General features: G+C 47.8%; 1 protein-coding gene across 1 annotated transcript; it reads right to left on the reverse strand.

Moving 5' to 3' along the window:
* Positions 1-3,137: 3,137 nt before the first annotated feature.
* ACAA2 (acetyl-CoA acyltransferase 2) lies at positions 3,138-25,233 on the reverse strand. The gene is made up of 10 exons (XM_084278679.1): positions 25,192-25,233; positions 18,707-18,873; positions 16,168-16,296; positions 12,726-12,842; positions 11,150-11,297; positions 9,657-9,832; positions 8,581-8,710; positions 6,286-6,356; positions 4,712-4,866; positions 3,138-3,791 (listed from the first exon to the last, which is right to left on the reverse strand). The coding sequence occupies exons 1-10, from the start codon at positions 25,205-25,207 to the stop codon at positions 3,707-3,709; spliced, it is 1,194 nt and encodes a 397-aa protein (XP_084134805.1). The 5' UTR covers positions 25,208-25,233; the 3' UTR covers positions 3,138-3,706.
* Positions 25,234-26,523: the final 1,290 nt, after the last annotated feature.

Genomic DNA, 26,523 nt, shown 5'->3' on the forward strand with positions numbered 1-26,523 from the left:
GATTAAAGCTGGGGTTTCACAATCGTTAATGCCACATTTGGGCAATTCCTCATCCCTCAGAAAACAGATTCAGCCCAGGCAGGGTGTGAACATGCAACCCTTCTGCAGGTTCACAGTAACAGCATGACCACCAGAGGAAAAACAATACCTGCTCTGCCTTAATACCTGCTGGGGTGAATTAATCATGCTGACAATTCCAAATAGCTGTGGATTAGGTCTGTGAATTTACACCTGGGCTGCTCACAATTCCAATGACTGGAGCATTTCAATGTGGTGTTACCATCCCTACAGCTGCCTTTCTTATCAAATCACAGACTCATGGGCTGGTCTGGGTTGGAAGGGACCCCAAGGATCACAGAGCTCCAACCCCCCTGCCACAGGCAGGGACACCAGCCTCCAGAGATCTTAGGGGCAAGTTTTTTACAGAGAGAGCAGTGAGGGGCTGGAACAGGCTGCTCAGAGAGTTCCCTGAGGGTGTTCAAGGCCAGGTTGGATGGGGCTCTGGGCATTGTCTATTGCCTATTGTCTATGGCCCTGCCCCATTGTCTACCCTTTTGAAAAGTTGATTCCCCTCCTGTTTGTATAAATGGCAGACTTCAATAGGTTTAAGAGTATGAACTTGTTACCTTAGCTTACCTTCCCTAAGAAATACTTAGCCACCTTAGAGCTGAAGCCATCACACATGTAATTCAGGCTAAACTCATGCTCCCATCTACCTCACATGAGTTGAGACTTCCCTGGAATTGTGTCCTTCAGCAGCTTTGAGATTCAAATTCACATTTTTTTCATAGAATGCTACACAGCATCCCATCTTAACTATCAGATCTCCAGCAGAACTGCTTATATATGCTGCAAAAAGGAGTGCAACAGGTTAAGTCAACACCCATCAGGTCTCTCTGCCTTCTCCCTTTCTCACACACACTGGCTTAAGGTTGGGGTTTAATAGCTTTCTTTTCTGGACAAAGGAACCATAACCTACTCTCTCCTTCACCTCAGTCATCATCCTGTTGAACAAAACCCTCTCAAACCACTCCCTGAGCCCTTGGATGCTTTCTGAGGCACGTTAAAACAAGAGACATCAAAGACTATGGGAGGTAGAGCAGCAAAGGCGCCTTCGACCTGTCTGAAGCCCACAGAAGGAGAAGTGGGACCTGGAATTCCGGGTGATTTGGTTTCAGGGTTAAGCTAGCTGGCGCTGCGCAGAAAAGCTGTGTCCCTGGCACAGAGGACAGTCCTCTCTGAAGCAGAGAGGTGAGCATGGTGTTTAAAACACCCCACCACGTGGCAGAAAGCTGTATCTACACTTATGAGAGAAAAACCGTGCAGGTTTAATGCGGGCAATGAATGATTTCCAAAAGGGCTTTCTTTTCTCACACATCTCAAGAAAGAGAGATTAAAATTTTCATTACACTGACTAGCAGAGTCTACTCATACAAAAATTAAGAACAGACCTGAGCCTAAAAAGACTTTTTTGTCTGCATTTGGTACAATGAATGTGTGTAATCATCTCTCTAAAGCCTAACAGAGTTCTGTATCTTTTGCTCCTACCAGGACACTATTAAACTGCCCTAATGCCATTTGGTCTCAGCAGAGATGCCCTCATTTCCCAAAGGCAGAAGCACAGTCCTGCCATTATTATATTTGGGAAACTGGAGAACTCACTTTGGAACAATGTGCAAAGATCAGATAGTACTGCTGTTGTGCTGTAATAAATGATTGGACTCGATAGTAAAGACAGGCTCAGACCAAATCCTCAAGGCAAGGCATCTCCACAAATTGTGGGAGACAGGCTCAGACATCCGATGTCAATGCCTATGCTCATCTTTAGTAATAACTTGGTGCAAAAGCCAGTGTTCTAAAGCACAGCAAACTCTTTGTGCACTGGCTGGCACAGGACCTGGTTTTGCACTTGTGGGAATAGCATGTTCCGGGTTTAAAAGGGAACTCAGGACCTGCAGAGGGTGATACAGCATGATTCCCCAAAGCCCAGAGCACCCATGCACCTTTCAGAAGGACTTCTCCCTGGATGCAAAGCCACTGAGGACTCACTTGATGACTTGGCAGTGATGAGCTCTGAAAGAACTGTTACTACACGGGGACGAGATTGTGGAAAAATGCATCCAGTTCTCTGAAAAGAAAGAGTTCAAGGATTATCCACAGAGGAGAAGGAAGACTGAAGTAGTTAACGGTTATTATGGAAGGAACTAGGGAGTATAAAACATCTTGCTTTATAAAATCCACGTGACAACTGCATCTTAAACACTGAAACCCCAGTAACCCTAATTAAGATACAGTAGGATGGGGAAAACATGCACTGCGTTAGATGAACATCTGGTTTGCTGCCTTATGGCAGCTGGGGGTTTTTTTTCAAATCCTGTAAAAAACATTAAATATTTCTCCATCCATTAAAAACACTACCTCCATAAAAAACCCAGGAATGGCATAGTTCAACTGTTACCCACCAGTACTTGCCTTGACCGGAATTTCTTGCTAGCCCAGTCAGTCAGGTTTTGAAGAGCCTCTCACCTTTCACAATCATCACAGCTCATGCCAGCAGAGTGGCAAGAAAAAGCTGTAGATAAGCAGTATTTTGACAGAGGATGACAAAGAATAAAAGCTGAAGTTCTTGGCATGAGTCTATGTAACAGGGTCCAGGCTCTGGAGAAGCACATGCTGCCTCTGACACAGGATCTGTCAGACTAACTGTGAGCATCTAACACAGATGCCTACAGCAGAGCAAGCTGTAGGCTGCTTTCGATGTCAGTGGAGATCTCATGCCATCCACATGACATCTGTATGGCATCTGCATGATGTCAAATGATTTGTAACTCCACTGCGAGACGCAAGAACTCGGTCGGATGTGCACTGCTCAACCTGGCTGAGAACAGACCCACATGAACTGGCCCAAGAGATACTGTCAGAGGAGGAAGTTAAGACATGAGTTGCTGTGTGCATGTAGTTAGTTACCATGCAGCAACACAGATGCCACTACCTCCCTTCTTGGAAGACTGGACGGTTGCTGGTAAACACCAGTTATTCCTCAGCCAGGGAAATCATTCTCTCCGAAAATGAACACTTAACAATTCTCACAGTGATTTACTCCAAAAGCAAATGAATAAACAAATTCCAGGGCCTTTTTTCTACTATATTTATTGTTCTTTTGGGAGACACAATGTTAAGTTTTAGCTTTCACTCATTCTCTTTTCCTGTGGGTACAGGTCACATCCATCAACCTACAGTCAGTATATACTTCAGAAGGTCTCCAATTAAATTTTCACATTTCCTGATTATAAACGAGGCACATATGCCAGACAGCAGCAGCAGCAGCTGAAAAAAAGAATAGTTTAAGCAGTACTTGCTTAAAAAGCTGCGCTGACTGCTATATTAAGGCAGTTTGGTGAAAGTTGGACAGGCAGTTTCCTCAGGAAATGGAAAGAATTTTGCCTACAGAAATACATTAACTTTGATTGAGAAGAGGCTTTTAGGAAATACTTCATCAGTGTGAAATTACATTGGTTTTACTCTTCCTTTAGTGAGAAAGGTATTAATGAATGTTTTTGTTCATATTTCAGACTTCTTGGCTACTCCTTTATCTTGCAGGAATGGCACAAAAAAGAAGGCAGGTAGTGATGCTTCACTGTCACAAAAGGCAGAGGTTTCTCAGGGAATTAGGAATTCAGGCAACAGCTGCAGACTCCAGGATCAATCAGGCCGTGTTCTCAATGAGAAGAGCAATGCCTTGTCCACCACCAATGCAAGCTGACCCAACCGCGTACTTCCCACCGCGACGCCTGCACAGGAGAGGTGACAGGGAAAATTAAGTAAATCCGTGAAACCAGAGTAGCTGTTGTCCTGTTTTTCTGAAAGGAAATTAGCCATCCACTGGGCCCTGCTAAAGATGACGTTTTAAGACTGTGTATGTTCTTCTTTTTCTAGAAAAGTACCATCAAAACTCAGCTGGTGCTGAAATATTTCCGTAGAAAAACAGGAAGTTGCAAGTCTTGAGCCTTTTACCAACTAGAAGGTGGCACGTGGCATTGTTCTTAGAAATGTAAAATGGCAAGGAATGGCATTATGGGATGCTTGTGGTTTCAGCACATAATAAAAATGGCATAAGTAAAATAGAGTTTTACTGCCAAAGTAGCTTTGAAAAGGCTAGGTTTTGTGCAGCATGCTCCAAGAACCAGTTTTCTGCAAGGTGCAAATTAACTCAGGCTTTATGGTTGAACACTAAGATAGTGCTGCAAGTATGAACAAAAAGATACAGTGATCTCTGCCCTGAGGGGAAAAGAGTCAGATAAAAACAGCTGTAAGTGTATCCAGCAAGCCAAAATAGTAAAAAATTCTGAAAACAGCCTAGAGGAGAAAGGTCATGACAAAAAAACCCTTTTAAATGCACCCTGTTGAGAAAAGAACAGAACTTGCTCTAAGGCTGCTTCAATAAAGGAAGCCTTCCCATGGACTACCATGGGCTTGGACCAGATCTAGAGGAAGCAAAGAATCCTGTAGTGACAACAGACTGGAATAGGAGGAGGTGAGCTGGAGGAGCTGCACTACCATACAAAGGTAACAGATCCCCATGGAAAGCCACTGCCTTTTACTGAGGAGAACGGGAGAGCTTAAAGGATGCACGCTGCCAGATTTTAGTCACCCTGGTGTAAATACATCAGCCTTGTCATTCAGCACCAGTAGCATCATGTCATGTACATACCTTAATTCATGAACCAGATGAGCTGTAATCCGTGACCCTGAAGCTCCCAGAGGATGACCGATAGCGATGGCGCCTCCGTTGACATTGGTCTTCTCAGGGTCAAGACCCAAAGCCTTCTCCACTGCCAGGTACTGCGGTGCGAACGCCTCATTCACCTGAACATCAGAGAAGCAGCACAACTGTTCATGTATGTCTGACACCCCACATAAGCTTTCAAGCAGGATGCTTCTTCTGGGGGGCAAATCCTCTGAGGAGCAGCTGAGGGAGCTGGGGGTGTTGAGCCTGGAGAAGAGGAGGCTGAGGGGAGCCCTTCTCCCCACCTCCCCTGCCCTGCCAGGAGGGTGCAGAGAGGTGGGCGATGGTCTCTGCAGCCAGGGGACAGGAGATGGGACAAGGGGCAATGGGCTCAAGCTGCCCCAGGGCAGGGTCAGCTCAGCTGGGAGGGCAGAGTTCTTCCCTGGCAGAGTTGTCAGGGCCTGGCACAGGCTGCCCAGGGAGGGGGCTGAGTCCCCACCCCTGGGGGTGTTTAATAGAGGGGAGATGAGGTGCTCAGGGATCTGGTTCAGCTTAGGATGGGAACAGTTGGACTTGATGATCTTAACGGTCTTTTACAACTATCTGATTCTGTGATTCTGATTCTGTGATTCTGCAGGTCACTTTACCTGAGAAAAATATTAAACACTGTGTCCAAGGGTACTTGGACAGGGCACCCCAACACAAATTCAAATACTTCTGGCAAGGAAGTACATGGTATATTTTATTTAAAGAAGGCGTGGTGTATTCTGATTGCAGTGTATTCACAAAAACCCTACTGCTCTGATAAAAACCATCCTCGGTCACAAACAGAGAAGTGTGGCTAATTAGAACAGTAACAGTCCAGCCAACAGAGTAAAACCTCACGTTGCAGTGAGGGTATTTTCCCTGCAGAATGCTAACACACCATTTTCAACTTCCAGGTACCTGGCATTTTAGTAACGACTCTGCAACCATGTGGTAGAAGCTAGATGGAGAAGAGGTCAGGTGGATGAGGTATGACAGGTGGACTCCAGACATGCAGAAACACCTACACGTAGTGATGATGGGCTACAGGTCTGAGTGGAATCTTTCATAGGATCACAGGCTGGTCTGGGTTGGAAGGGACCCCAAGGATCACAGAGCTCCAACCCCCCTGCCACAGGCAGGGTGACCAACCTCCAGGCCTGGAGCTACACAAGGATGCCCAGGGAACCTTGGCCTTGAACACCCCCAGGGATGGGGCACCCACCCTCTCTCTGGGCAGCACCTTCCAGCCTCTCAGAACTTCCCCCTAAGATCTCATCTCCCCCTTCCCTCCTCCAGCTTCACTCCAGCACCCTTGTCCTGCCAGTCTCTGCCCTTTGAACAAGCTGATTCCCCTCCTGTTCCTCTGCTCCCTTCAGGGACTGGGAGGCTGCAGTGAGGTCCCCCCACAGCCTTCTCTTCCCCAGGCTGACCCAGCCCAGATCCCTCAGCCTCTCTCTCTAGAAGAGCTGCTCCAGCCCTCTAATTTTTCTGCTAAAAAGACCAGGGGTAATGATACTGTTCATATCCCCTACCTCTACCAAATCCATGTCCTTCAGGGTCAGTCCTGCTTTCTTCAGAACCTCAGTAATTGCAGGTACAGGGCCTGTGTGGAAATGGTATGCACGGTCAGTTAATTAACCAATAAATTAGTAACAACTTATAAACATGTTCTGCATAGGACAGCTTCAGGAAGCTTCACCAGATCCCATCCCATGAGGCTCTGTGCAGCAAATGAATTCTGGATATGCCCCTCACCTGCTTTACTGGGTAGCAAGAGAGCTCCTCAATCTCCAAACTATTTGGCAGCCTTCTCAACACACTGCCAGGGAAAGTGAGGAGAGTCATTAGTGCTGCACAGCTATGTTGGTAAACACATGCACAGCTTTCAAGTCAAGAGAACTGACAGTCCCCAGCCAAAGAGAGCAACTGCACAACAGTTTTGAGGCCTTCTCCTCCCCAGTAACACTGGTTTGGCTTATTCCTCCCTCATAACTGGCAGCCTCCAGGTATGCAAAGAAGAAAATGGCAGGCTGTGGTGGAGTTTGCTGTGCTGTGTTTAGTTACAGGTATTGTTTTGGTGAACTTAATACAATTTATCTGAATACAATTTATTTTTTTCACATCAAAAAAGCTTTTAGAATATTTCCTTGCACCCAAGTCCAGTCAGCTGAGGACAGTAAAATTCTTTGGGGTTTTTTTTTTTTGGAGAATATTACAGAATTTGGCAATAAATTTTTCTCTGGAGGAAAGCTGACATCTGTGACCAAGTATAATCCACTAGAGGAGAGTAATCTCAAAGCACAGCTACCTTAGGAAGGAAACACTCAGACAGCATCTGAAAGGGCCAATTAGATATGTGCTTGTAGGACAAAGATATTGAGATGTTAGATGGAAGCTGATCACTAGACAAAAAACCCCAACAATCCTAAAATGTTAACAATCTTAAATGCTATCTCACTACCAAAAAAAAAAGGGTCTTGAAAACTCATAGCTCAAAGAATAAAAAAATTTTAAAAAAATAATTAAATGACCAAAAAGACAGAAAAATTAAAAGAAGGAGGCACTCAGATCAAAGCTCAGTGGATTATTAGAAATGTTCAGGCAGCTTAATGCTAGACTTTAAACACATCTCACTGCAGAGAGACTCTGGAATGCCTGTTATGTGTGAGAGCAACGGGAAGGTCTCATGTGGACAACACAAAGACCATCAATGACAGCCAAGTACTTTTTCTGCCCCCCTTTTTTTTTATTTACTAATGAATTCTCTCAGCAGACAATGTGAGGCAGGGCTCCCTATCACTGCCAGTATGTGAAAGGGCAGTTGCTCAGTCCAAGCTCCTGTTCTCAGATCTGTTCCTGTCATGTCAATGAATTTCATCTGGTCCTTTTCAGTTGCTAGGGACAAGCTGTGGTGTTAAGGAGTTAGGATACTAACTGTTCCCCCCCATATGATTTATGAAGTTTTTAAACAAGCTAAAAGAGTTGCCTGACCTAGAAAGAATGGGCTAGTTTAGAAAGCACAATGACAGCATGAAGTCCAGTGAAAGAAACCTTCCCTCTACATTTGCTTTGAAGATTGTGTTAGTCAGATAGTCTGATCAAGAAAACAAATCTGACAATACCTCATTTGCATTTCTACTGACACATGGAACCAGTTAACAATGACCTCTCTGAACAGAGGGACAGAAAGGAACAGTGATGCTGGCATACAATGCTGTCTACAAACTAAACAGAAGGGACAAATCCTGGGGTGTCTGGGTTGGCTCAGAGGTTTGCTGGCATTAACAGCCTCCTGATGAGGAAGCATAAAGTATGGGACTCACTAAAAAAAAAAAAGGGAATTAGTTGTTTTGCCAAAATAATAGCTGAACTGATGTGTATCCTGGAATCCAGTCTTAGCTCAAGCAACTAATACTCCTTCAGTAAGAGGTGAGGTGAGAAAAACAACTTGTAGTTACACAGTTAATTATGGGATTTCAGGCTTACAAATAAGCTAAATTAAATTTCAGGAGAGATCTGGTTTTAAAAAGACTGTCAGTGTCTATTTTTTGGCCTTATGAAAAGAGAGAGTTAAAAAAAAAGGTGCCCAGAGGACTACAATCCAGTGCTAATGCTACGCATCAGGTACCACATCTCATCTAAACTGAGACGTGGTTCAGTCCCTCTGCATGAGATGGATGGACTGAAGCAGAAAGGCACACGAACGTGGGCACAGCTGCCAGACACAGCACGCTGCAGCCTTCCTCTCCTTCCCTCAGGATGCCTAGATCCAAGAACATTTTAATGCTGCTTGATGCTGCAAAATGATGTGCTTTATTGCAACTTACCAATGCCCATTATGGAAGGGTCACAGCCAGCTGAGTGATAGGCAACCACCCTTGCCAGAGGAGTGAGGCTGTGCTTTTTCAGCGCTGACTCACTGGCGATGATGACAGCACCAGCTCCATCACACACTCCCTTGCAAGAAGATACAAAAGCATTCTTAGGAGAGAAAATACAAACAAAAAAACCCCAACCCCACACTTTAAACTAGATGTGCCCCTCAAAAAAAAAAAAAAGCTTGTACCTGAGACACCATTATTAATGTTTAACAATTGCATTAGCAGATATTCACAACAAACCAGAGTCCTTCAATATTGTGTGGACTGTGAAAGACAGTCAAATACAGAAGCTTAATAAATTCCAATGTTTTATAAAAGTAAAATACATTTCTTCCACTTAAAATCTCCCTAACACTGGAAATATCTTGTAAGGACACTATTAATAGTGGATAACATATGCACTATTAATTATGAAAGATACTTTACAAAAACCCATGCTCACTGTGGCTGTGATCTATTTTAGGCATGAATTCAGATTATAGGATCATAGTGGTCCTTATGTCCCAAAGAACATTAACCAATTACCAAGATAATGACCATAAGAGGAACAGTCTGTAATGACAGGCTGCTAAGCACTCAGTCTGCTCTGGGCAAGAGCAAAATGTGGTTTGGTTTACAGAGAATACTGATTGTGGTACAAAGATGAGCAGCATGCCCACTAATACAATGCATTATATATTTACAAATACAATTTTTAAAGCAAATATTCTGTAGTTGTTGCCCCCAAAAGAATGCAGTATGGCTAATTACACACAGCCACTGCATAATTCAAGGCTGAGGAGGAAGTGTCAGTGCCACACTGGAAGAACAGTGACAACCCCCAGAATCAAATCTTAGGACTGAAGGATCCCCTGCCTTCTTGGGGCTGGAAGAGTTAACCAGAGGCATTCAACAACAGAATTAGAAATGAGGAGGCACCACTGACAGCCAAAGGTGGCTCGGTGAGATATAAATACAGTGACAATAAATTTGGAGAACCTCAGGGATTGCACTTACACAATCCAAGGCTCTGACATACTCACTGAAGCATTCCCAGCAGTCACTGTTCCATCCTTTTTAAAGATAGAGGGGAGTTTTGCCAGCTGTTCCAGAGTGGTTTGGGGTTTTGGGTGCTCGTCCTTTTGCATGCTTTCCTTTCCCTTTTTCGTTTTCACTTCAATCGGTGCCATCTCAGCATTGAAGTAACCAGCTTCTTGAGCTGCAACCACAACAGGGAAAATAAAAGGACTCTGATGAAAAAAAACACCAAGAGGATTGCACAGCACAGCCAAACAATCTGTGTTCATGTGCACACAACTTTTGCCCTGTTTCAGCCAAGAGTTCAGAGACAGTATTATTTATGCTTTACTTTGCTTAAGTAGGCTGGTTGGTGGTTTACTGTTTGGTGGTTTTTTTTCAGAAACTGTGCAAAAACACTACACACACATTCTCAAACTTCTCCAAAGAAAGTCTCAAATCTTAAAGTGTTATTTCAGCTTTAAATTAACTGTACTCTCTTTTTTTTTTTAACCACTACATTTATTTTTGGTAACCATCCCCCTGCATTGTTGTTCTACTCTGCAGCTTATCAGAGGGACAAGAAGCTTCACATCTCAACTCAGAGAAGTAAGCAGGAAAGAAAAGCTGAGCCACCTTTTTTTCTGCTGATAACCAGAACAAGCTACTGTTATATCAACTAAGAACCCATCCAAGCTGCTCCTCCACAGTCTCACAGTCATGATCTTAGAATGGGATTGAGGTGCCTAAACAAACTAAGACACTTTAAGGCATTGTAGGTATCATATGTAATGCACCTATGGTCATCTAGGATGACATTAGATGCCAATATTCAGGCAACTAAACACTACCTTTTGTGCCCACAACGCTGATGTGAGCAGATTTAAAATCAAATCTTCTGTCTCCCCAAACTGAACAAAGACTCTGAAACCACTTCAGATCATTCCACAGATGTGATTTCAAGGGGTTTAAATCTAAGATGCTGGAATTGCCAGATATGGTGCTGTTTATCTATCTCTGAGCTTTCTTGGTAAATTGCCTTTTGTCTTTCCTGGTTAGCCACAGGACACATTTTAGTGTGGAATAAGATGAGCCAGTCACAGCAAGCAGAAATTTAAAAATAAAAATAATCCTAGAAAACAAGAAAAGAAGCAAAAGCCTCTTCAGAGGGAGTTTCCAGTGCAGATTCTGGGAACAGCAGGAGTTAGCTAACAAGATCAGCAGGAAGGTAACAGGAGATTGAGTTCCAAAAAGCACTGCTACAGCTATTACAGCCCTTGGAGAGTGGCTCACTACTTAACCTGCTGATAGGCACAAGACCTGACTCAGTACATTCAAAGTCAAACCCCACTAGGAGCAGGCTAACTGCACCACAGGGCAACGAAAAGCATGAAAAAGACAAACCACCCCGAGGTGCATGAGCTACACAAAACTCAAGAGTTACTCAGAATGGATGCTAAAAGTGGCCTAGCTTTGGAACTGCTGTCATGTGAAGAGCTCCAGTCCTGAATTCACTCACCAGCCTTGCACCTCTGCTGTGTTTTGAGGGCGTACCGGTCACAGTCCTCTCGTGTGATGCTGTATTTGGCTGCCAGATTTTCAGCTGTAACTGCCATGGGTATTTTAACGTGTGAATCTGTCAGGCCTTCCCACAACGTGTCTTCCAACTGCATGGAGCATTGCAAGCAGAAAAGCATAAAGCACGGCAATAAAGCAACATGAACATTCGTTACTGGCAGCTTCTAATTACCCAGCAGCCTCCTGCAAGCTTGTATGTGTCTGTAAAACTTACTCAGATTACTTACAGATACTTTATTTACATTAGAACAAACACACTGCAGAGCAGCATGCAAGTTCTTGTGTGTTATTTTAGCTGATCTATATTGTGTTCCAGTTCTTTCCACTCATTTGTGGCCCCAAGAAGTTTGGACAAAGCCTGTAATTCTTAGCATTCCACTGCTGCATATACATTATTTGTTAGACACCTAAGAGAAAACACGTCTGTCTTGCTGGCTACTGAGAAGGAAAGGTGAGGAACAGTGAAGAGGCACAGCAGCCTACTGATTCTTTGTCTCTTTCTCTCCTGTCAGGTAAAATCACCTTACCTGCTGTGGGTAAAACATCTCAGATGAGAAACTACCCAAATCTAACTTCACTTAACCTGATAAAGGCAAGCCCAGCCAGTCCAGATGGGCTTTGTCATCTCTCTGTCCCCAGTAAAGCTCCTCAAGATAAATCACTCATTCACCTGCAACTGTATGATTCAATTATCTCCATGGTAAGAACCCAGCACATCTATGGAGACTGAGTATTATCAGCAAATCCTTGTGTTCTCTGCAGGAACTGAGGCTTAGTCTCAGTGCCACACAAGATTCACAGCACAGAGTTGAGTAAACTTCAGATTCACCACTGTTATAAAGGAAAAACAGCACAGAAAAAACCCTCAAAGTGCTGAAACCCTGAAATACCTGAATTTATCATTCAGATGTTGGTTATGACCCACTGAGTGAATGGTAATTATCAGAGCAGATCTAGATCCTGGTGAAGATTTGCCCACAGCATTCACTAAGGGTGTATCTTCAGAAGAAAATGTAAAAGTAACTTATCTCTCAATGGATTTACTGTCAAGTTTTCATTTTTTAAATTGAGAGGTGCTTACAACTTGGAGGTATGCATGTTCTTAACCACTCCATCTACCCATTGCTAGCCTCACACCTTCACTAAACTGCACATGTCTCACAGCCTCTGACATCAGAAAAGGTTCTATATTATACACAGTGCTTTGGTGGGTTTTTTAACAAGGAAACTAAGCTTTGTGCCTAAGAGATTATTTAGGTGTTTAACATGGAACAGGAATTCAAAGGCAGTTATGGAAAAGCCAGAAAACTGTCATGCCTAATGAGACTGCCTGAGCCCAATGCCTTGATAATGTCTGAATACTGGATAAATGCTTTGAGCAACTAAATGTGGAGCTAATCCCCAGTAATTTAATTTGCAAAGATATAATGGCTACAGGCCTGATAGTTTATACTGCCCTGTAAGCACGACTTGGTTCAGAGAAAAGAGAAAAAAAACAGGTGAAACAAGTACTAGACCTTGAGTTCTGCTCCTAATCTGGTTCCAAACCGAATGTTTCGAACTGCGTAAGGAGCCTGGCTCATATTTTCAGCTCCACCACACAGAACAACTTCTGAGTCATTGAGGCAAATTTCCTGTCAAAAGAAAAACAAGACAGCATGGATTAGTTTACTGGTGGTGTTTTAGAAAAAGACCTTGTCACCTACAAAACCACACAGAGAGAATGAATTCAAGCTTAGCCACCTGTACATTAGTGAAGGGTTAACCTTTCTATTAAGACTGGGGCCTGTCTCTTTCATCATGTGTTCCTTCTTCCTCCTCTCAGCAAGGAATGATGGTATCAATGAGGGAGAAAGAGAACAAGGGTGCACACTATGACAGGGCTGAGCAATAAAGCCACTAAGCATCTACATGCTTCTGTGGTTAGGTTCAGAGATGGTTGAGCGTATTTTCTCCCATCCAGCTGAAAATGGGAGTGATAGAGAGACTTTGGTGGGCGTCTGGCCCCCACCCAGGGTCAAACCACCACAGTCCTTACTGGCACCTACCATGAGGCTCAGGAAATCTGAGATAGGAACACGAATTGGAAGAGGGAATGGGCAAAACAGACTGAACATAGCTGGGGAGTGCAGTGTGGGGAATTTCTGATGGGACGTGAATTTTAATGATAGTTCTTAAATATGTGATTCACAGGCACTAGGGGTGAGATGTTGTGGTTTTGCACAGCAAAGTTTTGGTGGAGGAGGAGGGTCTGCAGGGGCAGCCAAGGCCCAGCCCATAAGCGACGGTCACAGCGCCTCTGGGAGTCACCCTGAGGAGAAACAACCGCAAGCGGCCGCTCTGTGCCCCAGAGAAGGGAGGGAGAAGGGGGGAGAGACTGTGCAGGCCCCAAGGGCAGGGAAGGGGGGAGAGAAAGATGCCCCTGAGCCCCTGGAGAAACCCATGGTGGAGCGGGTGTCCCCCCACAGCCTATGGGAAAGGCCCAGACCCCACCTGCAGCCCGTGGAGAGGCCCCAGGCTGGAGCAGGGGGAGACATGCAGGAGATGCTGGGACCCACCTTGGAGCAAGACCCTGGCAGCCTTGTGACCCCTGGGGGACCAGGCTGGAGCAGTCTGGGGCTGAGGGGCTGCACACCATGGAAGGACCCACCCTGGGGCAGCTGGGGAAGAGCTGGAGCCCCGTGGGAAAGGACTCACGTTGGAGAAGTTGGTGGAGGACTGTCTGCTGTGGGTGGGACCCCACGGTGCAGCAGGGGAAGGGGGTGAGGAATGACCCCCCCATCCCAGCTAAGGAGGAAACAACTGGTGAGGAACTGACCAAAACCCACATCCCCATCTCCCCCGTGACACTTGGACTGAAGAAGGGAGCAAAATCATAGGTAAAGTTGAGTCTGGGAAGAAGAGAGGGGTTGGGGGAGGTGGTTTAAGGTGTCGTTTTACTTCTCGTTGTCTGACTCTGGTCTCACTGTGTAGTGTAGTGTCACAACTTCAGAGTTTTCCTTCCTTTATTCCATGTTGAATCTGTTGTGCCCGTGACACTGACTGTGGAATGATCTCTCCCTGCCCTTATCTCCACTCCTGAGCCTCTCAATATCTATTTTCTCCCTCTCAAGCTGAGAAGGACAGTGACAGAGCGGCTTTGGTGGGTGTCTGGCCCCCAGCCAGGATCAAACCACCACAGACTCTTCTCAAAAGGCACACATATTAAACTTCCAAGCCTGAAATAAGAGGTTATGATTCAGGAAGGAAGGGGAAGGGGAAGGGGAAGGGGAAGGGGAAGGGGAAGGGGAAGGGGAAGGGGAAGGGGAAGGGGAAGGGGAAGGGGAAGGGGAAGGGGAAGGGGAAGGGGAAGGGGAAGGGGAAGGGGAAGGGGAAGGGGAAGGGGAAGGGGAAGGGGAAGGAAGACACATCATTTAACATTACTCAGGTAAGCAGCCAACAGAATTCCCCAAAACATACTAATTCATCATTGGCAAAGTGCACAGACCCTAAAAGCCCTAATTCCTAAACACACTAGCAGACTACTCAGTAATTCCACTTCCTTCAAGCTGGGACAGTTTAAGTTATTTGTGGACTGGAATGGAGGCAGACAAAATTCTCTTGATAGGCATTTGAGATGTCTAGTTAATAATGACTGATTTTTAGTAATATGTGTTGAGACACTTCCCATAGTTACCAGAAACTCTGTGCACAAGTAAGCAGCTCAGAACTGATTCTGCAGAAATCACACAGAACGATTAGCTGCACTGACAAAATGCCATCTTTGAAGAAGATCTCACACCTGAGTGGTCAAATTCTCTAACAGATTTGTTTTCAGTGTAGGCTAAGATGCATAACCTCTGCAGAAAGCATGAGCAAAACCAGTCAGGTGGGTATTATTATGAACATGTAAACTTAACTGTACATTGTCTTGTACACTTTCTCTTTTAGAGGATCAGCTCTAAAATATTTCCCCAGTCAATGGGAACTTTTTTCTAAAAAAAAAACCAACCCCAAACCCACCACTATGTGGTTGCTCAAATATTCATAAAGTACCCTTTCATTTTGTAAAGTCTAGACTGCTGCTAGTTGTGGACAGCTGGTCTGTATGAGCAAATGAAATAAAAATCACTATACCACTGTGCCATTTTACTGAGTGGTTTTGGCCACTCAAAGAGATGTTGATTTTTCTTCTATTTTAGAAGGAGCAATGCTATAAATCATCTTATCCACAAGAGGGTTTGGATCTTTGAACAGAAAGACAATTAAATGCACGGGTTGAGGCTTGCACTGCCAGCTAGGTGAGAAGATAAACAACAACCAAAAGATCAAAGTCTGCTGTGGCTTTGCTGGCCCCTGATTCCCCTTCATACAGACAGGATCACACAGAGCAACTGCTGCACAGCTGTGCTCTGTTTCATAGAATCCCAGACTGGTCTGGGTTGGAAGGGACCCCAAGGGTCACAGAGCTCCAACCCCCTGCCACAGGCAGGGACACCAACCTCCAGGCCTGGAGCTACACAAGATTGCCCAGGGCCCCATCCAACCTGGCCTTGAACACCCCCAGGGATGGGCACCCACCACCTCTCTGGGCAGCCTCTTCCAGCCCCTCACCACTCTCTCTGGAAAGAACTTCCCCTTAATATCTAATCTAAACCTTCCCTCCTTTAGCTTTAATCCATCCCCCTTGTCCTGTTTATACCCTTTTAAATGGCAGGACAATGTTTCACTGGCTAATACGTGCTGCATTCCTTGTGTTAAACTTAAAATAGCTGTGATGAAGATTTTTAAAACCAACCACCAAAATACAGTGCTGTGGAGGCTGGGCTCCTGCACAAAGCCATCCAAGGCAATGGGAGATCTCTACCACGTTACGACTCACGATGAACATGAAGTACACCCATCTCTTCTCTCAGGTTAACAGCCTGATAAAGCTGTAACTAATACAGAAAAAGAAAAAAAAAAAAAAGAGCTTTGTACCTGACATCCACTGGCAATGGACTGGAAACCAGAGCCACACAGCCTGTTGACCGTGAGGGCTGGAACGGGGACGGGAACTCCCACACGTAACCCAACGTGCCTGGCGATGTAAATCGCATCTGCTGAGCTCTGCAGGCAGGACAAAGAGGAGGCTTTGTTACATTCTTGATTTATCTGCAACGTTAAAAGCCTGGCTGAACAGTCAGGAAGGTGTAATTGCAACACTTGATGGAAGATGGTGCATGTTCAACAGAAACCCCACTAGTCATGAGAAGCACTTTGCTGCAGAGAGACGCCACCTGTACCATCAAGAAGGGGCCAAGGGTATGCTCCACGTGCATTTTAAAGAGACTGTGCATCTTCAGAGGTAGGCAAGAGGCCCAAACAGGCACTACAGATGTTAAGACAGAAGTCAGCAGCTTAATTCTGTTACATTTTCCCACATCATTTCTTTTCAAAACCGCATACACACAACAGCCTGGCTAAGAGCAGATCCTGACTGGCCAGCAGCAGTTCTTTCAAGGTAAATGAAAACTGTTCAGACAAGCAGGGGAAGGGCCCCAAGAGAAGGCAGTGTGGAAAAGGCAGAGATGCCACTACTGCTTCATACCCAACTTTGTGAAATTCCCTAACTGTGACTTTCTAATTGGACCCTGGTCTCCTCCAACAATGAAATCTCTTTTCTCCAAAGCTTTCCAAAGATGTTTCTGCTGTTTGAAAAGCCAAGTACCCCACACAGAGCAGTTCGCTGCAGAACTCACTCCTTTAACAAGCCAGGCTCCAACATGGAGAAAGAAAACCAGGCTTCCACATTTCAACTACTGAGTGGGCAGATGATGGTGATTATGGGTATTGAGTAAAATTGCAACAGCTCTGCTGCTGGTTTGTAATGGACCTGTGTGACCTCTCCTAGGGAACCTGCTTTTGGCAGGGGTGTTGGACCTGATGATCTCTAAAGGTCCCTTCCAACCCCTAGAGTTCTGTGAATCTGTGATCTTTTCCAAACAGAGAGAACAGAGAGGCTCTTGGGGATCATGCCTTAAGCTAGCAGGTATTATAAAAGTAGAGTTCTGTGCACAACGCTACTTTCTGAAGCAAGTTCAAGGGAAAAAAAATAATCTAATCAAGCCACCTCTGTGGAAGAAGGGGAATTTAAAATGGTCACACATTCACAGTTACTTAAACATAATCAAATAATACTTTAAAGGAATACAGGACTAAAAAAAAAAAAAAGAAAATCTATTGGGATCTACTGAAACACAATTTCAACTTGAAAATACATTTTATTGGGAGAAAGCTATTTTTTCTGAGTGAAAATATTACAAGAGATTTGGATGCAGCAATTTTGGGGGGTTTTTTCTAGGTCACAGCTCTTGCAAAACTTTAAAAAGCAGCTGAAAATGCTTCAGAAGGAACACTGCACATTCCTCCACCCATCATCAATGTTCTCATATACTTTTTTCTTCTGCATCCTTGAAGCACATAGTGCAAAGTCAGGGTGCCTGCCCACATTAACAGTGAAGCTGGAATACCCAAACCAAACCAAACCAAACCAGAAATGCCTTTTGCCTTCTTGTCTAAAGCAAAGACTGGCATCCAGATGGGCAGGCAAGCACAGTTCTGCTCTGCATACAATAGCACCTACATTGCAAACTCCTTGGAAAAAGGACTGTCCAAATGTGAATGCCAATCAAGGCATGTATCCTTCCAGCTCAAACTCATACTCACTCAAAAAAAAATTCAAGGCAAATGGATTCAGATCAGTTACAGTCTCTAGAAAGAAAAGGGACACTCATTGAAGACTCAGTGATCATTGAGCTACACAACATGAGTTATTAAAATAGGAAAAACGTACCAGGATTAGCAACTCACCATAGAATCATAGAATCATAGAATCATAGACTGGTCTGGGTTGGAAGGGACCCCAAGGGTCACAGAGCTCCAACCCCCCTGCCACAGGCAGGGCCACCAACCTCCAGGCCTGGACCTACACAAGGTTGCCCAGGGCCCCAGCCAACCTGGCCTTGAACACCCCCAGGGAATGGGCACCCACCCCCTCTCTGGGCAGCCCCTTCCAGCCCCTCACCACTCTTTCTGTAAAAAACTTCCCCTAAGATCTAATCTAAACCTTCCCTCCTTTAGCTTTAGTCCACTCCCCCTTGTCCTGCCATTATCTGCTCTTTTAAAAAGCCGAATCCCCTCCTGCCTATAAGCTCCCTTCAGGGACTGGGAGGCTGCAATGAGGTCCCCCTGCAGCCCATCTAATGACTCCACGTTTTTCAGAAGATCAGCTTGTCCTAGTTTAGTACCTTTGGTACTAAAAAAAGCAAGCTAAGGCTCACTCCCAGTAACCCCACAGCTCATGTGGGGTACGTCCCTTAGACACGAAGAGGAAACACTGCACTCTAAAGGCTACTCACCCATTCCGCTTCCACCCCCCTTGGTTTATTCTTGTCTGCAAAGGAGAGAAGTAACTGTCCACAGCTCCACACCACAGGGGATGACCCAAAATAACCTGTACACACCCCGTGCTACCAACCTGCATGACGCTGCCGACGACGACGCTGTCAATGATCTCCGGGGGCACCTTGCCAGCCGCCAGCGCCGCCCGCGCAGCGTGTTCGGTCAGGTCGGTGGCTGTGAAGTCCTTCAACAAACCCCCATAGGTGCCGAAAGGCGTTCGCTTCGCTGCCACTATGAACACACCTGCAACACAAGCAGGAGTCACCCAGAGTTTAGCAAGCAAAATAAAAAAACCGGCGTGCCAGCCTCAACTGGGTAACATCCTAAGCTCACAAGAGGCTTTGTAAATAAATATGGACTGTATGAAGCCATGCAGTCAAGATAAGTGAGGTATAGAATCATAGAATCATAGAATGGTCTGGGTTGGAAGGGACCCCAATGATCACAGAGCTCCAACCCCCCTGTCACAGGCAGGGACACCAACCCACAGGCCTGGAGCTACACAAGGCTGCCCAGGGCCCCATCCAACCTGACCTTGAACACCCTCAGGGACAGGGAATCCACTACCTCTCTGGGGAGCCTGTTCCAGCCCCTCACCACTCTCTCTGTAAAAAACTTCCCCCTAAGATCTAATCTAAACCTTCCCTCCTTTAGCTTTAGTCCATTCCCCCTTGTCCTGCCATTATCTGCTCTTTTAAAAAGTTGAATCCCCTCCTGCCTATAAGCTCCCTTCAGGGACTGGGAGGCTGCAATGAGGTCCCCCCACAGCCTTCTCTTCTCCAGGCTGAACAAGCCCAGTTCTCTCAGCCTCTCTTTGTAGGGCAGGTGCTCCAGCCCTCTAATCATCCTTGTGGCTCCTCTGACCCCTCTCCAGCAGCCCCACATCTTCCTTGTGTTGGGCCCCAGCCCTGGCCACAGGACTCCAGCTGGGGCCTCAGGAGGGCAGAGCAGAGAGGGACAATCCCCTCCCTGTCCCTGCTGGCCACTCCTCTGCTGATGGAGCCCAGGACACCATTGGCCCTACGAGCTGCAAGAGCCACTGCTGGCTCATGTCAAGCTTCTCATCCACCACAATCCCCAAGTCCTTCTCAGCAGGGCTACTCTCCAGGAGCTCTTCTCCCAGTCTGTATCTGTGTCTGGGATTCCTCCAGCCCAACTGCAACACCTGACACTTGGCAGTGTTGAACCTCATTAGGTTCCCTTGGGCCCATCTTTCCAGCCTGTCAAGATCCCTCTGGATGGCTTCCTTTCCTTCTGGGGTGTCGACCACACCACTCAGCTTGGTGTCATCCGCAAACTTGCTGAGGGTGCACTCAATTCCATCATAGGATATAGCAATTTAAACTGGGATGGTATGCAGGATTGATGGCCACTAAGAAACGCTGGGAAGATTGCAGAAAGACTCTTTTTTTAATAGAGGTTTGAAAAAAAAACAACCCAGGTAGTTTGGGTACTGGACAAAGGGGGCTGCCAGATCCACAACAGTGCTAGTGTAGTAAGAGCAGGGAAGGAACACTCATGAAACCCCCCCAGCAGACATTGTGACATGCTCCAACGAAGAACTGTTCTTTTTAAGACACAAAGAGGCCATTCCCTCATCCTAGAAGAAACAGCAGATTCTTGGCTTACACTCTGAAGCAGTTTTCACAAAGGAAAAAGCAAATAATAAAGAAAAAAAAAAACCCAAAACAACCCCAAGCCCCAACTTTTTACATGCATTTTGAGTCCTCTAACTGAAGAGGAAGAACATTCCCTAACCAAGAACTCCACGCTATTTCCAAAACTTCACAGGCCACCTAAACCCCTTTAGCATCAGTCTTCCAGTTTCAGAGAAGAAAATTCAGTTTTCAAGAGTCAGGGGAGCCTGTGGGAGCACCTGTTGCATCCACCAGGAGCAGGGAACATGAATTCCAGCTCAGAAGTAGCTGCCTCTGAACCGAACCGAACATCTGCTGGCTGCCTGTGGCAGCAGCACTCAGTGACTGTAGGCAGGGGTGTGTGGGAGGCAGGCTGTGAACTTTCCCCCAGTTTAACCACAGAGCTCACACACCCCCCTCCTTTTTTTCTTATACAGCTGCCCTGAAGCACCCACAGCTATTTTAAGCAACAGCCAGGATAAATGCAGATCTAAGAATGAAGGGAAAGGAAAAGGCCTGTTGATGAAGCTGCTGGTGAGCAAGGTTTCCAAGCCTGCCCTCGGCGGCCGTGTGATCCCCGCGTTCTTTGGCTGGCTTGTCAGGGAGAGGGTGCTCCTCTGTCCTGCCTGTCCTTGGATCCCAGGCTGCATGGTTTACAGGACAGGTCTTTCCAAAGACGGTGAAGGTCAAGCTTGCTCTGCTGACAAGGACCTGAGCACACTGCTGGGACCTGAAACCTGCAGTGAACACACCTGGGAAACACCCTGGAGTAAAACTAAGCAAGAATTGTTGTTCCAGCACAGGGACAAACACAGAAAACAACGTGGTTTTCAAAGCCATGAAGACAGCAACACAGATTAACACCCTCAGGCCCTGGTGCTGCCCATGGGCTTCTTCCTGGGGCACCCAGAAGACCTTAAAAAGAAGTCTCTGCTTCCCTCAAAACATGGTGCTGACCATGGTGATTCAAAGCAGCAGAGAAGCACCATTCGTTTCCTCAGAGGAATAAAGGGCTGCTATCACACATCCAAATAGCCCAGCTGCAGGCAGAACCCCACAGTCACCAAAAACACCTGCCTCAGGAGGTCTCTGTGTATCCAGAGGTCTGAGAAGTACCAAAGCCAGTGCTGAGGGGAAGGTCCTCTACCCAGGCTGCGAACAAATGCTGGGCACCAACCCCTTGTTACAGACACAGCAGATGCAGCACCCATCAGCACTGTTCAATCTTCATTTAATCATTGTGTAACTGATACCAGCAAGCCATTCAACTTAGTCCAAAACAATTCCCAACCCACTGACTGAGGAGGTTTTTTCTCCTTTGGTTGTACATTTATTTGTTTTTTTAAAGCTGAAAACTACTAACAGACACAATGTGAAGCCATACAAGGTTTAACAAGGCCAAGTGCAGAGTGCTGCACATGGGACAGAACAATCTTGAGCAGCACTACAGGCTGGGGGAGACTGGCTGGAGAGCTGTCAGGCAGAGAAGGACCTGGGGGTGTTGGGTGACTCCACACTGGACATGAGCCAGCAGTGTGCCCAGGTGGCCAGGAAGGCCAAGGGCATCCTGGCTTGTGTCAGACACAGTGTGGCCAGTAAGGCTGGGGAGGGGATTGTGCCCCTGGACTGGGCACTGGTGAGGCTGCACCTCGAATGCTGGGTCCAGTTCTGGGCTCCTCACCATCAGAAGGACATGGAGGTCCTGAAGCAAGTCCAGAGAAGGGCAACCAGGCTGGGGAAGGGGCTGGAGGGCAAATCCTGTGAGGAGCAGCTGAGGGAGCTGGGGGGGTTGAGCCTGGAGAAGAGGAGGCTGAGGGGAGCCCTTCTCCCCACCTCCCCTGCCCTGCCAGGAGGGTGCAGAGAGGTGGGCGATGGTCTCTGCAGCCAGGGGACAGGACAAGGGGAAACGGCCTGAAGCTGCTCCAGGGCAGGTTTAGATTGGACATCAGAAAAAAAAAAAAAATACTGAAAGAGTTGTTGGGGCCTGGCACAGGCTGCCCAGGGAGGGGGTTGAGTCACTATCCCTGGATGTGTTCAAAAAAAGGGTAGATGAGGTACTTAGGGATATGGTTCAGCTTAGAATGGGAATGGTTGGACCTGATGATCTTCGGAGGTCTTTTCCAACCTTGTGATTCTGTGAAACTGTGCCAGCAACACCTGATGACAAGGCTTTGCTGCTGACCCACTGAGGGATTTGATCAAGCACAAAACGAACTTGGCTCTCCTCCCTTTGGGCCAGGTCGCTGGTTATCCACAGTATTTGCTGAATCACAGGCACCGAGTTGCCTTTATAAACAAACAGTCCAGGGGCAAGGACGGAACTTTGGCCTCAAACCCTCCTTTCACAATAACAACATCTCTGTCACCAAGGCTGCTCACTCCTGCCCACTTCACAGCAGCACTGTGGGGCCAAAGCGCAAATCAAAGCAGATCACACGACTGCATTAGCCGAAGACTAACCCAGAGTCGGCCAAAAATGAGGGGTGACTTTCATTTGGATCAGTTCTGTGACGAATTCACCTTCTGGTGGCTCAACAGAACACAGGTCCATGCTAAGAGAGACGGCTGGACTGAGGCAGAAAGGGGGGGAAGAAGCAGCAGCCCAATCCAGCACACCCTAGCAGTGATGCTGCGCTGAATTCAACTGGCCACAGAGCCATTCCCATGAGGGTGTGTTACTGCAGAGCCCAGCTAATTTAGGCTGGTTGGAGATGTCTACAAATGCTACTCCTTCCACAGCACTTCAAGAGGGGTAAGAAGGGGTGGCTGAAGTCCTGAGCCTTTGACAGCTCTTCCTGAGCCCCCACAAAGTTGTACCGTCCTACACTACCATGACAAGAGTCTCCATGATTTACCAAGGTGATAAACATCTGATGAGAGCAGAACAGTACTGAATGCACGGGGATCTGATAACTTTTGGGGTTAGAAAGCAAAGGTCACTCCCAATCCTTATCAAACACCCGATTAAAGACATTTTTTAACCTGTTTTTTCTTAACCACCTGCTGTTGAAGAGGGATCTGCTACTGTAGACCTGAAATATTCTCTCAGCCTCCAACATTTCTCCTGGTATGAAGAACTTCCTTTAGCAGATCCTATTTTGAAGACCTAAAAGCCAATCATAACCTCAAGAAAACAACTTAAGGAGCAAGATCAGTGTATAGAACATGAGGTAAGATCGTGAGAGAGGTGCAGAGAATAAACACCAAGCAAGCACAGGCAAAGTTGCTCCCTGCACTATCTAGTTCAGCAGAGCAACATGGAACTACTGCAACAGGGACTAGATGGACTTTCAGCACTGAAACCTCAAACCAGGAGTTACTCATGTTATTGTTTAGGTTCAGCGTGCCCAGCAGCAAAGCACTGCCAACCAGCCACAACGCCCTGCTTCACTTCTGAGCAAGACCAGGCATTACAGGGTAGATTTATCTTAGTCTGTCCTAGGCAACCTGCTCTGGCGGGGGAGGTTGTGCTCGGTGATCTCTGGAGGTCCCTTCCAACCCCCAAAATTCTGTGCAATCTGCGAACCCCACTGTAAAAGACACGAAGTTAAAGCCACAGAGAGCACAAAGCACTTCCCTGTGCCCAAGCCTCTCAGGAAGTGCTGGTGCTCAGCCCGTGTCCCGCACGGCCACGGCAAAGAGGGGCTGGAGGTGACAAGAAGACACAGGAAGACACAGACACACAGACACACGCAGACACACACAGACACACAGACACACACACACCCCCTCGGGAACTGCTGGTGCTCAGCCCGTGTCCTGCACGGCCACGGCGAAGAGGGGCTGGAGGTGACAAGGAGACACAGGAAGACACAGACACACAGACACACACAGACGAAGACACAGACACACAGACACACACACACAGACACACAGACACAAAGACACACACAGACAAAGACACAGACACACACAGACACACACAGACACACACAGACAAAGACACAGACACACAGACACACACAGACACGGGAAGACACAGACACACACAGACACACAGACACAAAGACACACACAGACAAAGACACAGACACACACAGACACACACAAACACACACAGACAAAGACACAGACACACAGACACTCACAGACACGGGAAGACACAGACACACACAGACACACACACACACACGAAGACACACACACACAGACACACAGAGACACACACACACAGACACACACGGGAAGACACAGACACACACACACAGACACACAGACAGACACACACACACACCCTCGGGAACTGCTGGTGCTCAGCCCGTGTCCTGCACAGCCACCGAGAAGAGGGGCTGGAGGTGACAAGGAGACACGGGAAGACACTGACACACAGAGACACACACAGACACAGAGACACAGACACAGACACACACAGACACACCACGGGAAGACAGACACACCACGGGAAGACAGACACACACACACGGACAGACACACACACAGATACACAGACACACACCCCCCGCACCACAGCCGGGCTGGCGCACACCCACCCCACCCCCGGGCCGCTGCGTCTGGCGACCGACCCCGGGCACGGCCGGCGGGCAGCGCTACTCCGCAGGCCGCCTCTATTCCCAGCCGCCCCCCGCACGGCTGCGGGCGCACCCCGGAGGGGCCGGGGCTGGGGTGAGACACCCTCCCGGAGAGGCAGAGCGGTCTCGGAGGCTCCGTGAGGCGTTTCTAGCGGGCTCACGGGCCCCGCCGCCGCGGCAGAGCCCGGCCAGGCCCGTCCCGTCCCGGCCCGTTCCCGCCGCCCCGGGACAACCGCGGCCCCGGCCCGACCCACCCTGGCGGCGCCCGCCCGCCCCGGGCCTCGCTCCCTGCGCGGGCGGGAGGCCGTGGCCGTCCCCGCCGAAGCGCCGCGGCCCCCGCTGTGCCCCACACCGGGGACAGGGAGCCGCCCGACACGGGCCGACCGGAGCCTCACCGCGCAGGAGCGCCATGGCCGTCCGGTCCCGTCCCGTCCCGTCCCGTCCCGTCCCGCTCCGCCCCCCGCCTGCGCCGCACATTCGCCACGCCGGGGGCGGAGGGACGGGCCCAGGCGGGCGGCGCTTCCTGGCTTTAATTTATTTTAATTTACCTATTTCTTTTCTTAGCCCCGCTCCTGCTTGGCTCGGTTTCTCCCTCCCCGCTTCGGGCCCCGACCCCGCGGCGGGGAAAGGGCGGCGCGAGCCTTGGCGAATCGGCGGCGAAGGGACACGGCGGAGCGGGCGGCCGCGGGCCCTGAGGCGTTGCCCTAGCAACGGCGGCGGGCCCGGGGGCCCGGGGAGGCGGGAGGCCCGGAGCGGCGGGGGGATGGGGGCCCGGAGTGGCGATCCGCAAACATCACAGAACCAGAGAGTGCTTTGGGTCAGAAGGGACCTCACAGCCCATCAGTGTCCACCTCCCTGCCATGGGCAGGGACAGCTCTCACTACGCCAGGATTCCCAAAGCCCCATCCAACCCGGGACTCTGCCAGGGATCCAGGGGCTTTCACAGCCCCTCTGGGCACCCTGTGCCAGGGCCTCACCACCCTCAGAGGGAAGAATTTCTTCCCAACGTCTAACCCGACCCTGCCCTCTTCCACCTTGAAGCCATCACCCCGTGTCCTGTCCCTGCACTCCCTGGTGAGCAGCCCTTCAGAGATCTGGTGGTTGAAAATGGGTTTTAATGTATGATTTATGCACCTAAAACCTGTAGTGAAGCCATTCAGGCTGCCAAGCAGAAGATGGGTACAGTAAAATCTTTAATCTGTTTTCCTTACAGCATTGCAACCTTTTCCTGAACTCAGAGGTGAGTGAATGTACAGCAATGCTGTTTTTAAGAAAAGCAGAGGGTTTTACTATATTTCTTCTTTCTGTCCTTGACTGACCTTTTTGCCTTTAACACGTGCACAGGGATTGGCACTGCACCCCCTCCTCTCCGTGCATTTGCAGTGGCCTTCGTGGCCATAAGGTTCCATGTGCAATTAGTTTCTCATTAGCTCCCAGAGTCCTGAAGGAATGGGCTGATGTAGCTGCCAAGCCACTCCCCATGATACCAGGAAACTCACAGCCATCTGGTGAAGTCCACACTGACTCATTTTAAAAAAGGTAGGAAGGACCCTGGGAGCTATTGACCTGTCAGCATCACCTCTGTACCTGGGAAGATCATGGAATGGATCCTCATAGAAGCTCTGCTGAGGCACATAGAGGGCAAGGAGGTGATTTAAGACAGCCAACATGGCTTTACTAGGGGCAAGTCCTGCCTGAGCAACCCAGTGGCTTTCTACACCACAGTG

Source organism: Gallinula chloropus (assembly GCF_964237585.1).
Source record: "Gallinula chloropus genome assembly, chromosome: Z".
Taxonomy (NCBI): domain Eukaryota; kingdom Metazoa; phylum Chordata; class Aves; order Gruiformes; family Rallidae; genus Gallinula; species Gallinula chloropus.

Bases quoted from the DNA above. Each gene is read 5' to 3' on its own strand.
- ACAA2 (XM_084278679.1), bottom strand. The intron at 9,833-11,149 runs GTGAGTGAATTC...TTGTGGTTGCAG, and splicing joins ACAGCAGAGGTGCAAGGCTG to CTCAAGAAGCTGGTTACTTC. The intron at 3,792-4,711 runs GTATGTACATGA...TCTCCTGTGCAG, and splicing joins CATCTGGTTCATGAATTAAG to GCGTCGCGGTGGGAAGTACG.